Raw genomic sequence first — 16904 nt, 5'->3', positions numbered from 1 at the left:
ATAGACAGTCAGACAGTTGGTGGTGCATCTCTTAGCCCACTTACAGTATCTATTTTTATCTGAGGAAAGCATAGAGCTAACGGGGTTCAAGGAGTCGGGGCAGCTAGCAGCTTGCTAATGCCTGTGAGAGACAGCTGATTTAGTAGAGTCCCCTTTACACTCAGATGGGGGAAGGCCCCAACCCAAATCGGAAAAAGACCCCAAAGTGCTGACCTGGTCGGTACTTTCCAAAAGGGTGATAGGACTGTGGACTGATTCTGTGAGCTTTACAAATGTTGTTTTGGCTCAACCTTCAATTAAACTGGATAGGAGTTGACTTCCCTTTTATCCTCAATTAAAAATAGTGAGTTGTATTGACATAACTGGATGTATCTTTTCAAATGATGGCTTAAGTAAAAAGTTCCATCTTGGCTTAGTTGGACCATATGACTTATTTACATTTGCTTTTGGAAGATTTTACATCTTATTTTGTTTTATCAGTTGCCTTTGCAGAAGTCTTCTTTATTTAGTTAAAGAACAACATGTCTATCATTGTGTTGGGGGCAACATCTTATACAAACGTGTGCTATAATTGTTTTTTGTTTTGTTTTTGTTTACAGTGTTTGCACCAGATTTTCACAATTACGATCGAAAGAAAATAAAAGGAAAAAAATCACATGACTAGTAAACAGTGTATTTTGGAATTATTTATTTTAGTTTATTTGAAATACCGTATTTTCCGTACTATAGGGCGCACCGGGTTATAGGGTGCACCCCCCAAAAAAAGTTTTTGGTCCTATATCTTCCATACATAAGGCGCACCGGATTATAAGGCGCTACAATGGGAACATCGACAAAACAGTCAGATAGTTCAGTCCAACTTATTAACATTCCGAAAGCTTGCAAAGAAGCAAATACGTGTCGTAGACACGTGCGGATGCAGTGTCTGTACGATGTCACTCAAATGCATCGTTCCAAATATCATTCGGAAGGTTAAAGTCTTGGGATTCAAGAAATGCCAATCATTCCTTAGTTTCTATTTTCTTTTTGGCTCGCAACTTTACTGTGCATATGACAATAAACACTTGGAATTTAGTTTAATTTAAAAAAAGACCCATCACAGAAACATCGATCACTCTGAAACAAGATACTGGGAAAATATATAGCCGCAGTAGCTCACCGAAGTCGTTGTGTTCAATAATAATGTGCAACCATGGTCCTCTTATATCCGTGAGTGTAGTAAATCCAAGAGAGTAAAATATTTACAAATACAGAATGGTAAAACATGTTTCCTCTATGCCGTAGACAACCAAACTTGCTATTCACATTCATCTTTTTCGGCCAATTGCAGGCTTTGTTTTGCCCCTTTAGCCTATGCGAGCCTGTAAATGATAAAAAGGATCCGCCCCCTTTACCTCCGAATAACTTTAGCCAATAGTAATCGATTCAAATGATGATTGACACATTGGCTGGGAAATGAAACGCCAGCATATGTATCCCAGCATACACCGCGGACCACATCGCCTACGAGGAAAAATCTAGTTGGCGGCTGCTTGCCTTTGTTGCGAGACCTTTCGACTTAATATTGATCCATATTTAAGGCGCACTGTATTATAAGGCGCATGGTCAGTTTTTGAAAAAAATAAAGGCTTTTAGGTGCGCCTTATAGTGCGGAAAGTACGGTAGTCATTTAAGTGGTTCACTGGACAGTCCTCCAATGACGTTTTAGGGGTCTTCTGATGTGCTTGCGCCGTGAGATTGAAGATGAAAGTAGAGTGCAGCTTTTTATGAATTTTTCATAAGTGGTGCACTTCAATGACCCCATGGGGGGGCTCAAGTGTTCAGAGGCCCTTAAGTCTGGACACTTTCTGATTTTACTGCTCTGTCTCAGTTGGTTAAATCATCATCAAATGTTTAATGGATGCAGTGTTTATTTATAATCCAACACCAAAAATTGTTAGGTTTTTTATTTTAATTTTATTTTTTGGGGCAAAATTATTGCCTATGTACCGTATTTAGTGGACTTTTAGTCGCTCATGTCGATCGCACTGGACACATTTTACGGGCAAGGGGGGGATTCATTTGATAAAAACTAAAACGCCAACAACATTAATGTCATTTGAAATCAAAATCATCAATTTTAGAATAAAATTTTTTTATTTTTTTTATTTCCATATTTGTCTAGTCCTCTCTCTGTTGTTTTGAAGTTCATCATTATATTTGAAATTTTCACCACGGCCCTAGAGCGTCCTCTTGCAATTTTGTGTAAAGCCAAATAACATGTGAAATTATATAATGACCATAATGTTTGGATAATTTTACACATACATCGCTCCACAGTATAAGACGCTCCCCCGGCCAGAATATGAAAACCATGTACACCTATCCCAGGGTAATGCCAGTGGGCGTTAAACCAAGTGCTAATGAAATATGACTTAGATAACAATAAACAATTGGGCAGAAAGATTCCCTTACTTGTTTAAAAAATAAATCTCATTTTGAGCAAAACTACATTTTTGGGGGGCTGTCTGGCATGTCAAAAAAGTGCATGTCATTATCCGGGCTCAGTTTTCGGCCTCGCTTCTGAAGCTTCTTATGTAGCTTGACTGTAATGTTTTTGTTGATTAAGGAGGATGAAATAAGGCTTTTTGTTAGTCAGCTGTTCTTCCTGAATATACTGGGATGACTTTTCTAAAAATACAAATCAGCAGCCTTTAAAAAACAAATCCACAATCAAGTTCAACGATTAACATGCCATGCAAATGACGCTAAATGGATATTGTTAGCGATATTCATGGGATTTTCTTACACATTTATTTTATTTATTGACGTTGCATCTTATGGACACTTATGGTGCCTTTGACCAAGAAGTATTATTACATCTGATAAGGTTATACTTTCAAAGACACTCAAAAAGAGGACAGAAGACAGACATGATTTTGTACCTGCAAGGAGAACAGGAGAGGACTGTAAAAGAAGCGCTCACAATGCCAAATTCTAAATCTCTTCCAAAAGCCCTTCCCTTAGTCCTTTTTTTATATTAAAATGTCCTAGGTTACAAAAGCAGATTTGCGATAACGGGTAACATTATTGGTGTGGAGAAAAAAAAAAAAAAACAGCATCATGATGTTCTGATAGTGACAATGATGCAAACGGTACATAATAGTCAATATAACGAACAGCAGTCAGGTATAATAGTCAAAAAATTTAACCAACATCTTATGCATTAACCTTTGCAGTTGTCCAATATTTAAAACCTACATCAGGTTTAATAATGTGTATAAAGAACTGGAAGATTTTCTTTCTGCATAACATTTAGTTTAAAAAAGATAACTGTAATATTTACATACAGTATTTGTTCTATTTTCACCTCCACTGAGGTCACAAAATATGAGATAACGATGTTAGTAAAACAATAGTTGTTATGTTTTAATCAGTGATTCATTTTAATGTTACTCCATGGTACAATTTACACAATTTTATCCACATGCTGCAACATCAGAATTATGTGTCTGTTTTGATTGTGATATATAAATTGGCTGCAAGGGATTTTATACTTTTTAGTATCCCAAATTCTCTATCGAATGTGTAAAAGCTGTGTCACTGTTTGCACTGTGTTGCCCACATGGCCGAGAAAGACACTTTCAAATTGTATTTGAGTTTCGGTCTATAATTGAAGCTTCTTTTTATAGTGTATCACTATAAGTGTGCAGCCTGGAGGGAGCAGCTGGAACAGCTAGTGGCCTACTTTCTAGCATCTTTTGAGACGTTTTGGGCTGTGTGTCTGTGCATGGGTGTGTGTGTAAACACCGATTTTTAAATTGACCATGCTGGCATCTCTTGGGGGGGAAAGAAATTCACATCAGTACATACATTATGCGAACTCTGCAAACTGTAGCAAAATGCCTGCACGTGCATTGCTTAACCTCATTGGGGTTGCTGGTGGATACGCTTTCAGGTGTAAATTGTCTGTAGTTAGTACCAGTACCCATAAAAAATGGCACTTATTAATATTTCCCTGAGACAGAATATTTACTGAATCTTCATCATCCCAAGGAAGCTGGATTGTTGCACAAGATTTCCTTTTACTCTCTAAATTTAATCACTTCTTTTGTTGGTTGTGTTTCAATTTGACTGATTTCTTGAACAGGTTGGATTTGTTCAGTGAATTAAATTGTTAACTAATTTTGAAATTGTATTCGATTTAGATGTTTTAAAATTGACTAAGGTAAAGTTGATTCAATTTCATTGCGAGCACTGAAAATAAGCTTGGATGCACCGATCTGTGTGTCAACTGATAGTTAGCATAACTTTGTGTTGATTTACATCATATTTAATGCTATTTTTAACAAAATTGGTCATGATCCTTTTATCTCTAGAACAGAGAACAGTTCTCTTTTTCCCAAGACATATTTCTAAAGTAAAAAGGCTTAAATATGCTAATTATTGTTTTTAGAATTCTTCTATTACCATGTTGATATTGGAGTGCAACGCCTAATATGGTTGTATGATTGTACATTACTTTCTAATCAAGAAAACACATTCTATTCTATTCTATTCTATTCTATTCATTTGTAATTGTTTGTAAACAATTCCCATCAATGTGAAGCAATTGTCAAATATCTTCCCCTTTGAAGCAAGGACTTAAATGTTGTGAATAAAATCAGTTCTTTATCTTAGAAACACATTGTGTTGTCCCCAAAAAATGTAAATCATATATTATTCTTATAATACGCAGTATAAATATTTTTAACTGTGTTAGGTTGATGAGCGTATCCTTGAAAATATTCACTCTTTCAAGTGTAAAGTAAGTAAGGGAATGTGTATAGGAACCTTTTGAAAAAGGAAACCAACTGAAGAAATAGCCTTTACAATGTGCAGTAAATATGTGTTGATCCCCACAACCAATACCTTTTTTTTCTGTGAGATAGGTTCTGTCTATTTTCACTTCTCAAACAATACAACACGCATTGATTGTCTTTGCGTGACTAGATAAAAGACAAAAATTCATTTGCCCCAGATGTCGATGCCGACATGATCCGGAGGACTTTGTTGGCAAAGCCAGGACGCAGAAGTGTTGAGCCGGCAGATGAACACGTCCATAGGCACGCGTGCACAGTCCCTCGCACACATACATAAACCGGCACCTGTTGCTGCTTCCGTGTCGGTCATTTACACAAAAAACAGGTGCTCTTCTTTTGACTGATGCTAAAGGGAAAGGTTAATTGGGCAGGGATCCTGCTAAAGTCAATATTCTGGTTTGATTGCTGTAGATACCGATATTGAACAGAATATGATTTTAAAAATAATAATAGCTCAAGACACACCACAGGAAATGGTACCCCTATGACCCAGGTGGTTAAGGGATCTGTGACCTGTAAATGGGTTGATCTTCTAATATCGGTATCATTAAGCGCCTCCTAGAGGTAACTCATCTATAAAAACGCATAATTTAAAGTACTCCTAAGTCCAGAAACTATTATTTATTTATACATAAGATGACCTTCACATAGCTGAAATAATTGTCTGCCATCTTGCTACTACGCTTACACAAAATCTTCAAAATGGTGCATTTTGGTCTGTAGTTTTCATTGCTGCAACGGAATTAGGACCCAATTGCGTAACGTTAACCACAAGTTTTATTGATAGAAAGAGGAATGGCAGCGCCTGGGATCCGGTGCTCGCTTGACGCGGGAAGCAAGCCGCTCACAAAATCGGATCATGATCCGAATACGGAAGTGGATCTTCCATAGTGGGAGATGGCTGTGTCGGGGACGGAAAAAACAGGAGAGCAAAAACGTGGTCAGGATCAAAAACGGGTCGTAAGCCAGGACGGGAGAGCAGATGTTGTCGGAATCAAAAAAACAGGTCGTAGCCGGAGACAGACGGGGAGATCAGAAACGGACAGGTGGAAAAACGAGTGCAAAAACGGGACAGGCGGCAGTCGGGGTCAAAATGCTTGCCTTGTAACAACAGAGGTTTGCTGACGGACTGGCAACGAGAGAGTGACAGGGCTGGGCTTAAAAAGGGACAAGGAACCAATCAGTTAGCCCGCAGCGGCTGGCGCCAAATGAGCAAGCACAGGTGATCCCAGTCAGTAATCATGACATTTTTAGCACAAATATTTGGTTGTGCTGCCCAATACAGCAACATCCAGTTGTCAAAATAATACACACTGTCCCTTTAAATCGGCTCTTTCAGGGGTGCGCAAACTATGGCCTATCAGCCCTATTATCCAGATCGCCAAACAAAAGTTTGTACTGCATTTAAGTCATGTAAATGTCAAGGCTAGATTTTTATGTCTTTGCAATTTTTTGTAAAAATGTACTAAATTATCTATCAATATATTGTCATGAAAAAAATCACTTCTGCTGACTATTTTCTAATGCTTATTATCAAATTTAGTGCTTGAAAGGGCATAATAGAGTACTTTGCTCTAATTCTAACTGTTCCAAAATGTATATGATGAAATGGTTATTTAATAAACAAATATAAAATGGAATATGACATGTATGTTTAAATGTCTAATTGTATATTTATTCATAAATATATATGAGAAAAAATAGTATGCATTGCCGAGGTATCCAATGGAAACTCTTTATCGTCAGATCTCAAAAATCTATCCAATAAATGAATGATTTTTTTCAACCCAATACAGCTCACGACTAAAGTTTGCCTAACCCCGGTCTCCCAGCAAGTTGTTTTCTTGCAGTAATTTTTTAAATGTGTGAACTGCATTTTTAAAACATTCTGCCCATTCATCATTTTCATTCATGGAACTTATACTTTCACAACATCCAAGAATTTCATTTTGAAATTGAAGCTCATTTATTTTGTGCAATACTTTCATGTTTTTGTATTTTTCTTTGAGCTTTTCCCCATTTTGTTTAGTGGTGTTATCTTTGTCTATTTTCATTTTTTTCGGCTTATGTTTCTGCCTTTTTCTGATTTTGATCTCAATGTTCCCCAACTGTCCTGTTTTTGTCACGTATAGTAGAACTTTTCAGATTAATCCCAACCAATAGTTCTAAATATGGCTTGATTGGCCTTTATACATTTGATTGTATTGGTTCTTCTCCTGAACCATGTTCCTGTCTAGCCTGAGGCCAGTGCCCAAGTATCTGCTTGTCAGCAGAAGAAGGCAATGTGATCTCGACAGGTGCAGCCACCAAAAATAGTCAGAGTGGACGAGTGAAGCAGAGGAAGAGCTGATGGAGCAGAGAGAGAGGGAGGGAAGGCAGCAGAATGTGTTCTGCTGTTTGCGAATTTACCTTTGAAAGAGTAATATAAATCTTTTTGCAGTTCCAACATACATTTCCCCCCCTTTTTTTTTACCGGAAGCACATTTTCAATTTGACGCACCACTGCGTCATAAAGAAGATCACCACTGTAATAATTTATCACGAATCACCAGGCCCCTCTACCCTTAACGCAACCCAATGTATCTAAACAAGCTAATTAGTTTCAGCATTAAGCTTGCAGAAATGTGCCCAGTTGACTTTGTCCCCTCCATTTTTAGTTTTATATACAGAACAGCAGCATGGCCATAAATCACAGATTTTACGGGCATTTTAAAAGGTGCAAGTGTGCCCACTTGAACTCGACGTCTTTGTTTATGTTGAGAGTGAGGTGCTTTTAGGGTATGGTGACAATACAGCCTAACTTGCTGCACATGGGGCTGGCTTCTTACTCCATTTGAGGGCTTTAAATGGTTTTAGGTGTCACATCGTCTCCACATGGCCCGCATGCCTGTGTCCATCAAGTAGAGGTGGGAGCAAAGTTTATGTTAGAAAAAATATTATTTTTTTAATAGATTTTTTTTGTGTATAACACATGACGATAAAAAATACGTCAGTTTACAGACTTGGAATACCGTCATGAAAAATCTTTCATGGGCTGATCTCTGCGTTGTGCGTTATTGACAAGGGACGGGGTGTGTCACGACCAGAAAGGAATCAGGACCCAATTGCGTAACGTTTACCACAAGTTTTATTGAAAGAAATCGAAATGTGATCTGAATGTGGAAGTTTATCTTCTGTAGCGGGCGAGGGCGGTGTCAAGGACGGAAAACAGGTCGATAGCCGGGACAGGAGAGCAAAATTGTGGTCGGGGTCAGCAAGGGGTCGTAAGCCGGAACGGGAGAGCAGACCTAGTCGGGATCAAAAACGGGTCGTAAGACTAGACGGGAGAGCAGAGGTGATTGGGATCAAAACAGGTCGTAACCGGAGACAAACGGGGAGATCAGGAACGGGCAGGTGGAAAAACGGGTGCAAAAACTGGACAGGCGGAAGTCAGGGTCAACAGAGGTTCTTAGACGGACTGACACCCGGAGAGTGACAGGACTGGGTTTAAAAAGGGACAGAGAGCCAGTCAGATAGCCCGCAGTGGCTGGCGCCAATTGTAAGCTTCTAGGATATTTGATTCCTTACTAGCATGAGAAATTATTGACATGATCAGTTTCATTAAATACATCATCAACTCTTCAAAAATTGCATTCAAAATTAGCCTAGACTTTGCATCATTCGGTGCACCTATAGAAGGCAGATGTTTTGTGGTAGACTCAACTGATTTTACCCTATTTGAAATGACTAGAACCAGGTAATAGCATAATAGTAACAAACCAGTATTAATATGATAGCTTGTTATATTAGAAAGGCATACGAATCTAATACTTCTTCACGATAATCAATAAAAAAAAGTAGCTCTCCGATTCAAAAAGGATGATGACCCCCGTCTTGGAGTGGTCAACAATACCTTTGGAACCAAATACTACTTTCTGTCTGATTTGACTTTTTATAACATCTTATTGCATTACAGAAAATGCTATGCATAGTTGCAACGTATACCGCTAGCACAAACCGCCTTTGGTTGTTTTTTTTTGCTAAGTTAAGTTTTAGGTTTGTGAAACTGGCAGCCCTTAGTAGCTTTCAGCTTCAGAAAGGTTTGTGATAGAATAAAATAGACTAAAATACACTAATACTGATGGGTTTGTTTATTTTACACTTTACTCATTTGTGGGCGATGCTATTCCCCATATGTAGTCGAAGCAATGATTATCTAAGTTAAAATCATGTTTACATAAAACAAAAACAGACAATAAATGAGTTCCTGCCCAATGCAATGATAATGTTGATTCCAGGTTACCCGGCGGGTGCAGACCCAATAGGCCATCGAGCTGATAACCCAGGCATCCTGACCTTCACTCAGTAACTTCTTGGCTCTTTCGAACGTAGTGAGATTATCAAATAATCAGGGCGTGTGTTTGCCTTGCTGTAAAGTGTCAACCTCCAAATGTGCGAGGCCTATTAATAACGTGATGAGTTAAGCTCCAGAGTTTGTGGAGTCTCCATGCCAGCTTTCCACCTGGTCAACCTGGACCAGATCCATTCGGTGGGATTGGTAGAAGATTGCAAATCTGTGCTGAGGCTTATATACCTTCAACACACTAGTTTGGTAAAAAACACTGTTATGCATGTGTGTCATCTCCTCCCGTGGCCTTGAGGTGACAAAAATTACTCACACTGCGTACTTTTCCACTGCACTTGATTTCTTGATGCAAAGGCTCTGAAATGTGGCTCATGTTTCCAGGTTAAAGAGACAATCAAAAAAAATACTTTTAATAAAAAACAGACCTATTTTTACTAATACTGGTGTGTAAATGACATTATTTCTGAAGTCTTGTTTTTTGAGTTATAAGATCAGGTGATGTTGTAATGGTAGTCTGTTCAGACTTTTTCTGATTAAGAGCTAGCCATACAAATAAATGTAACTTGACCTGACTTGGAACTTTGAACTGTTTAAGGGTAATCTTATTTTCAGGATTGCACACTCCATTTCCCTCTTGTAAAACACCAAACTGGGGTGGCTGGAGACTGCTCACCTGTGCCTTGTTGGTGTCCACACATGCGCTTCATTATTATGGCTCCTTATCTTGACTGGGTTCATTGCCATTGTCGCGTCGGTATTGGTTATTTTTCTTTGGGTTTGGACATTTTGGTAACTGTTAACCATCTGTTTGTTTCTTTGTTCCTGGGTTGTGTTATTAAACGTCATCCTGCCTTGGTTCCTGCTTCCACCCACAGTGGGTCCACCTGCAGATCCCTATACTTATATCTTGAAAAACCTGTGAACACTTGGAAGTCAAGATTCAAGATTGTCTTTATTGTAATTATCATGAAAATTCAAATTCTTTGCATCCCCGGTGTACAATGTTGATAAAAGATATCAAATTTCTCAGGCAGTTGAATTAAAATCTCATCACTGATGTTGCTGGTGTTTGTTCCTGTGCACAATACTTAGTTCTAGAGATGAGCTTAAGAAAAGATAGATGGTGGAGTGGGGACACTTTTTGGCACACAAAACTCTCCAGGTTCGAGCAATTGCAAGGTCCCTAAATGAGTCACTTTCCATTTTCTCATTGTGTTTCATAAATACGAAAACGGGGAGTGATTTTTGTCCTCAAAACTCATTGATGCAGAATCTCACAGTTTGACCGCTTCAAGTTGGAAATATCTCCAAGCCCGAAACACATCACAAAGCGACAAATGTGACAAATCGTAGCATAAGTGGGTGAGAGGAACGTGAGTCAGGTTAAGTGGTAGATCTTCTTGCTTGTGTAATGGCTGAGTGTAGGCAACAGCTGAGAATGTAGCGTGTCAGGTGGGGTCTAACAGGGGAGGGAGTGTTTATCGCTGTCTTTTACACCAGTCAAATTACTGTCTGTTAGCATTACGCTCTGGAAGTGTGCGAACTGTGCTTCCTTCCCTCAACGACACTTTGGAGAAAAAAAACAAAACAATAGAATACAACCATCAGATATCTTCTCCAGCAAAAAGAAAAAAAGAGCACCCTACAGTATTTCGTAATGTAAAATGTTGTTGAGCTGTAATTTCAATGTTATTATGTCATTCAAATATCAACAATATATATATATATATATATATATATATATATTCTTATTTTTTTGTTTTGCATTTTATATTTCTGCTGTTTTGTATTTTATAGTTTTTCTGTTCTAAAATTTACAGGGAATCTAAACCCACTCAAAATTGGGCTATAGCCTAATGTTATTTTGCCAGTGTCAGAATGCTAGATTTGGCGTTTGCTATAGTTTCTAACTACATATTGTAAATGTGGCATTCAAGCAAATTATAAAAAATTTACAAGCGATGAAACTTTTTGCACAAGCTATAAATATTACATGTACCTTAAATTGATTTATCATCAATCGTTGTTGTCTAAGAATTTACCCTGGATGCATTTTTTATCAGTCAATTGGTTGTTGGATTGGTTTTTATTATATTCTTTTTTGGGACGCCAATTAGTTATTACTTTTATCCCGATGGTTATTATTTTTCCCAGTTTATGATTTTTGTACAGCGCCATGAATTTTAAATACATCGTTATAATATATCAAAATTATCAGATCAATATTTTGTCCTCAATGCAAAAACACCTGGACAAAAATGTGAACGTTTTAGCATATGCATTGTGAATGATCAGACCTAGGATAAATTCCTGGTTCAGGATTTTTAAATAAAAAGAAATATCTAAATAAAAGGCTGGTGTAGACTAATATTGACTGAGGGTATTTATACAAAGGTTAAGCAAATGAAATATTGGACACGGACGTACAAATTAATGAATTCCTCTGCTTGTGTTTACATTTTTGACATGTTGAAATGTTATCCAAGTAAAAACAGATTGCAAATTTCACATGTACAGGATGACCAGGTGGTTCTGCAGTGCACCACTTCCTTCCTGAAGGACCAGCAGATCAAACTTTGCCTGTCCTGTGAGGGCTTCGGGAACCGACTCTGCTTCCTGGAGACTACTTCCAACGCCCAGGTAACTAATTTTACCCAATCCTGAGTCCATTATACCAATTGTCTTCTTAAATCTCCCCAAACAACAGAGAAAAAAACAAGACTGATATTTTACTTGATCAGTCAAAATAACCTGCATTAATAAAGTAAATAGTCAGGCCAACTTGAGTCTCTAGGTGTGCTTCATCCTTGTCCAACTTGCTGCTGCCGTTCTTTTTCTGCAGAATGTGCCTCCAGACTTGGCAATATGCAGTTTCATTCTGGAGCAGTCGTTATCGGTGCGTGCCCTGCAGGAGATGCTTGCCAACACCGTGGAGATGACAGAGGTAGGAATATGAACAGGGTGACAATGGCAAACTCTTTGCTAATACTGTATTTTTGCAAATATTTATTTAAGCAGATTTATTTACTCAAGTGCATGGCAGTTTTGTATTTTTGTTAACCCCTGCATATTCAGGAATGGATGTATTTTTTTGTTTTAGGTAAAAAATGTACATAGCTCCGCTATTTGTGCTGTGACCAGGAGATGCCATGTGAAGGCCATTGTCTAAAACAATAGGTTCTAATGATTCTTTTAGATTCAGTTCAAAGGACTTGATATAATGTTGATGCAACACAGACTCATGCTGTATTGATTTCACAATCTTTTTAATGATATTTGAAAACCTTCCCTTCAGGCAGTCGATTTGGATAAATGGGTATGTTTGTGACTGTCTTATCTACTGTATCTGTACATCTGTGGACAGTCCCTGTAATATCTTCCTTTTCTTGTCGTTACACAATAAGGTTTCCATTTGTGTCAATTTTCAGTGGTGCTGATGTCTAAGTGTCTTGTTTCACCTATTTAAAAGAAAATTTAATTATTCTGTTTAGATGTAATACTTGCGTACCACAAATACGTCCAATGTAATTTAGTTTGTAAGAAAATTATTTAAATATTTCCTCAATTAGCCAAGTCTATGTACAACTATTTGTACCATTATTAAAACTTCTTTACTATCATTCACAGACTTACGACTGAGCTCTTTTTAGGTGCCTTGCTAACCAAATCAGTAGAACCTGTAAAAGTTTCACGTAGTGTTAATGAAGTCAAATCATTTTGCCCAGTCTGTCAGTCGTGTTTTCTAAATTTCTTCTCTCAGATTTGAATAGTTTCAGCAATTTTTTGCTCAGTTATTTTCATGCAACAATCAGGTCCAGCTAATGTGTCAATATTGCCCTTTGTGCACATTAAAAATATAGTCACGATGACAAAACAAATGGAGCCACTATAGAGACTTATGCAATGTCAGATCTCCATTTGCACCGTTAAGCGTCGTTTCAGACTTCCCACATGAAGATTAGCAAGGCGAGCCTCAGGTTGAGAATAGCATGGCATGCCGCCCAGTGGAGTGTCCTGCCCACCTCTGTCGAATGGGCAACAAGACACCCCTCATACCACACTGAGAAAGACATGAACCGTCACCTGTCCTGACCAAGTTAGCGCCAATGCCGACAAAAGCTAAGAGTGTGATTGCAGTACTTGACATACCTGCCACCCTGTGTGATCCTAGTGGATTACGAATACTTAACCCTGCATAAAAGCCCATTGTCAGCACCCTCTGTGTGGGAACATTTTTAATGCATTCTTGGGCCAAATGTTCAGGGTTTTTTGTAATGTGATTTTTGTTATTTAATTAATTAATTTATTTGTAAAAACAATTATATACTAATATTTTGTGAACATGGAAGAAAGGTGCAGTGCTTGGAGAACATAGGAACATCTAAAAATGTCTATGCGGGAGGCCTCTTCACTTTGTGTTTGTGGTGTTTGTCATTATATACATCTTAAATGCAATACAGTAATTGTGTTATACATTGTGTGTATAATGTAAGGTAGTATATAATCATATAGATGCACTGTCTATATCTCAGGGATGCTCGATAACAGTTGTTTTTAACTAATAATGTTCTAGGAAGATATCTATAAAAAATAGCATAGATATGTAAACTTCAAAGTTTTGGTGACTAATGAGGTTTTAAATGTTGAACACAGTAACTGATTTTTCTCCCTCTTTTTTTGCAATAGTGGAGTTTATATCGCAAATGGAAAAGAAAAGCCTTGCATGCACAATTTACATTAGGGAGGAAAAAGAGACGGGAAAAAAGAAATCAGGAAGCACACGTTTGCCAGGGGTAACCTTGGACTATAACTTTTAAAAGTGAAAGTAACTACTTAAATTAAAAAAAAGTACCATCTTTTCTGGACTATAAGGATTATCATGCGAACATCCCCAAAATACTTTTTTGGGTGAATTATTTTTCCTATGAAAGGAAGTAAAGCACATGCAAATGAAGCCCCTGTTAAAGCTAGGACTGCAAAAACAGTCAGAAAAACCTTTTCTTTAGGCGAGCCTTATTGTCTGGAAAATAAGGTACTTAACTGTTTCTTTCTATCTTTATTGGGCCTTTCAAACCAATAACTGTGACTGTTATCTTGGATCCCTAATAATTATCCTACAAATCCTGAACTCTCTTCGAAATCACATGATGTTACTGCCTTATAGTGATGCTTGTGATGTCACATTTTGTTACCTTTCCCAATGAGAAAGTGTTTTCCAACACTTACTGAGCCATAGTACAGATCTTAGATTACGGTACATTTATTTTACTATAGTATTAAAAATTTTAACACTCTTCAGCCTTTCACTGTGCAATGCTTGTAGTGAATATATGTAAATGGGAAGTTGACTGCACATATATTACTTTGTGCACAACCAAAACATTTGACAATGACTCACATTTATCCATTAACAATAAACATTTCAATATATCAAATGGAAGAATACCTGTGGCCCAGTGGTTTGGAATGACTTTTATGATGTCTTCTCAGAAGTTGTGTTTTATCCATAATCATTTATTATTATTTTTCCAATTATTTAATTGCTGACCTTCACTTTACCAGTCCTCGCAAGGTGGCGGCCACCGCACCTTGTTGTACGGCCACGCCATCCTGCTCAGGCACAACCACTCGGGCATGGCAAGTTCAAAATTTATTGTTATTGTTATGATTATTTTACATCCGACTTGATGTCAAAGTTCTAAATCCAGGCTCCCTCTCCAGTACTTGAGCTGTTTAACTACATCTCGCTCACTCACGGACAAGCTGGCCTTTGACGTGGGACTTCAAGAAGATTCCACTGGTAAATTGGGATTTACCCTGTCAATTTTTAAACTATTCTTATTACTTTGAATCACATATCTGTATGTAGTTACTGGCACTAAAGTGCCACACAATGGCGTTAAAGCCTTACCTGAAATAAAAGTAGGAGTAAGTATTTTTAGTAGGTCAGGGGTCGGAAACCTATGGCTCTTTTCATAGGAATATATGGTTTGGAGAAAGAATCATAGCCATGCATATTTTATTTACAGCGTTAAAATTCTGTCAAGCACTAAGTTGAGTTTAATGCACACATAGTTGATGCCAATAGAATGATTGAGCATATACCCCACTACAGTTTGAAGTCAAGGTGTTACACCAACAGATCCCTATTTGGCTGTACCTCGCTAAGGAATCCTTTATATGGAGACTCATTAAACAATTTAGGTTAATTGTTGAGACACTTTATGATAAAAACTGAAAGTAGAAATGGTAAAACCCAGCCAAGCACTCAGTCCAATTTGATTGGGTGAGCGGTAGGGGTGGGCGGAGCTAATCATACAGCGCACTCCTCTCCGCCCATTGGCTTCTGCACAGAAGTATCCCAGTCTGCTATATTTTGTGATTTTTTTTTTTTTTTTTACAAAATAACTGATTGCAGTTGTTTTAAAACCAATATTTATGAAAAAAAGTCCATGAGCCTAAGTAATTGTAGGAGGGAGACGAGTTTAAAATGGTATATTTTGTTGATACAGGACACAGGCTCTGGCATTATTCTTATTTCATGAATTTGATCAAATAATCTAACGTAACACAGTGAAATAAAATGCGCTGAAAAACAGATCTTGTCTGCAGAGCAGGTTTGGCGGTTTTGCTGAAATTCCTAAAACATATGGTGTGGCTCTTTGGGTAAAAAAGGTTCCGGCCCCTGTAGTTGGTGATACCCACTTTTTAATTGCACAGCATGATATAACAGAGTGTATGGTATCTATTTATGGTCCACATCCTCTGCAAAGGGGAAGGCTCACACTCTTAAGCTATTAGATTTAGTAAATTTTGACATTGTCCTTACAGGTGAGGCATGTTGGTGGACCATTCATCCCGCCTCCAAGCAGAGGTCTGAAGGTGAGAAGGTCAGAGTAGGAGATGACCTTATTCTGGTCAGTGTGTCATCTGAGAGATATTTGGTAAGACCACATTTCAGACAAACATGACATCATGGTACGGACTTAGATTTATTAAAATCTGACTCATTCTCAGCACCTGTCCTACGCCAGTGGAGATCTGATGGTGGATGCCTCCTTCATGCAAACTCTTTGGAATATGAATCCCATAATGTCCGGATGTGAACTAGCTGAAGGTGCAAACACACAGATATGAACAAAATCTTTAAAAACAATCTTACACAAATAAAAAATAAAGACTTAGTAACTAAATACATCAATATTAATGTACCAGGACAGAAGTACCTTAAATCAGTGTTTTTCCACCACTGTGCCATAATTGATTGACGTACAATGCCGTGGGAAATTATTTAATTTGTGTGCTTGTGCGATTTAGTAAAAGCTATCTTTCAATAGGATTTACTTTGGTGGCATTTATCAAAACGAGACATGTGCCTTGGCTGAAAAAGGTTTAAAAACACTGCCCTAAAGCAGTCAGTGGTTGGCAACCACCAGGTCACGGACCAGTAGTCGGTCAGCGTAGTAAGGAAAATAAATTTGCCTTATTTTTGCTTTACCACATTTTTTTTGTGTTAACACACGTTTATTTTACCCCAAGAATTAACAAAAGGTTTGCGTGCGCGTTTTTACAGAAGTAGGTCTGTACTGTATATCATCGTAATTGAGCAATGTTTGACCAGTCGACAAATATTGATGCTCTAATTTGCTCGCCATTTGGATGAAATAGAAATCAAACCCGGAACGTGTAGGGGAGAGGGGGCGGGGGGTTCTTTGGGT

General features: G+C 37.9%; 1 protein-coding gene across 1 annotated transcript in view; it reads left to right on the top strand.

Annotated features, from left to right (window-relative positions):
• The window catches only part of ryr1b (ryanodine receptor 1b (skeletal)), an 83127-nt gene that overhangs the window by 4183 nt on the left and 62040 nt on the right, over window positions 1-16904 (top strand). The window contains 7 exon segments of the mRNA XM_088345665.1: window positions 11704-11826; window positions 12029-12130; window positions 12482-12502; window positions 14749-14823; window positions 14908-14986; window positions 16018-16130; window positions 16204-16303. Of these exon segments, the coding sequence (XP_088201791.1) occupies window positions 11704-11826; window positions 12029-12130; window positions 12482-12502; window positions 14749-14823; window positions 14908-14986; window positions 16018-16130; window positions 16204-16303 (613 nt within the window).

This window comes from Urocampus carinirostris, chromosome 10, assembly GCF_059441175.1.
Source record: "Urocampus carinirostris isolate Australia breed hairy pipefish chromosome 10, RoL_Ucar_1.0, whole genome shotgun sequence".
Lineage (NCBI taxonomy): Eukaryota > Metazoa > Chordata > Actinopteri > Syngnathiformes > Syngnathidae > Urocampus > Urocampus carinirostris.
The sequence above is the reverse complement of the archived record's forward strand: the minus strand, read 5'-3'. Positions and strand labels throughout refer to the sequence as shown.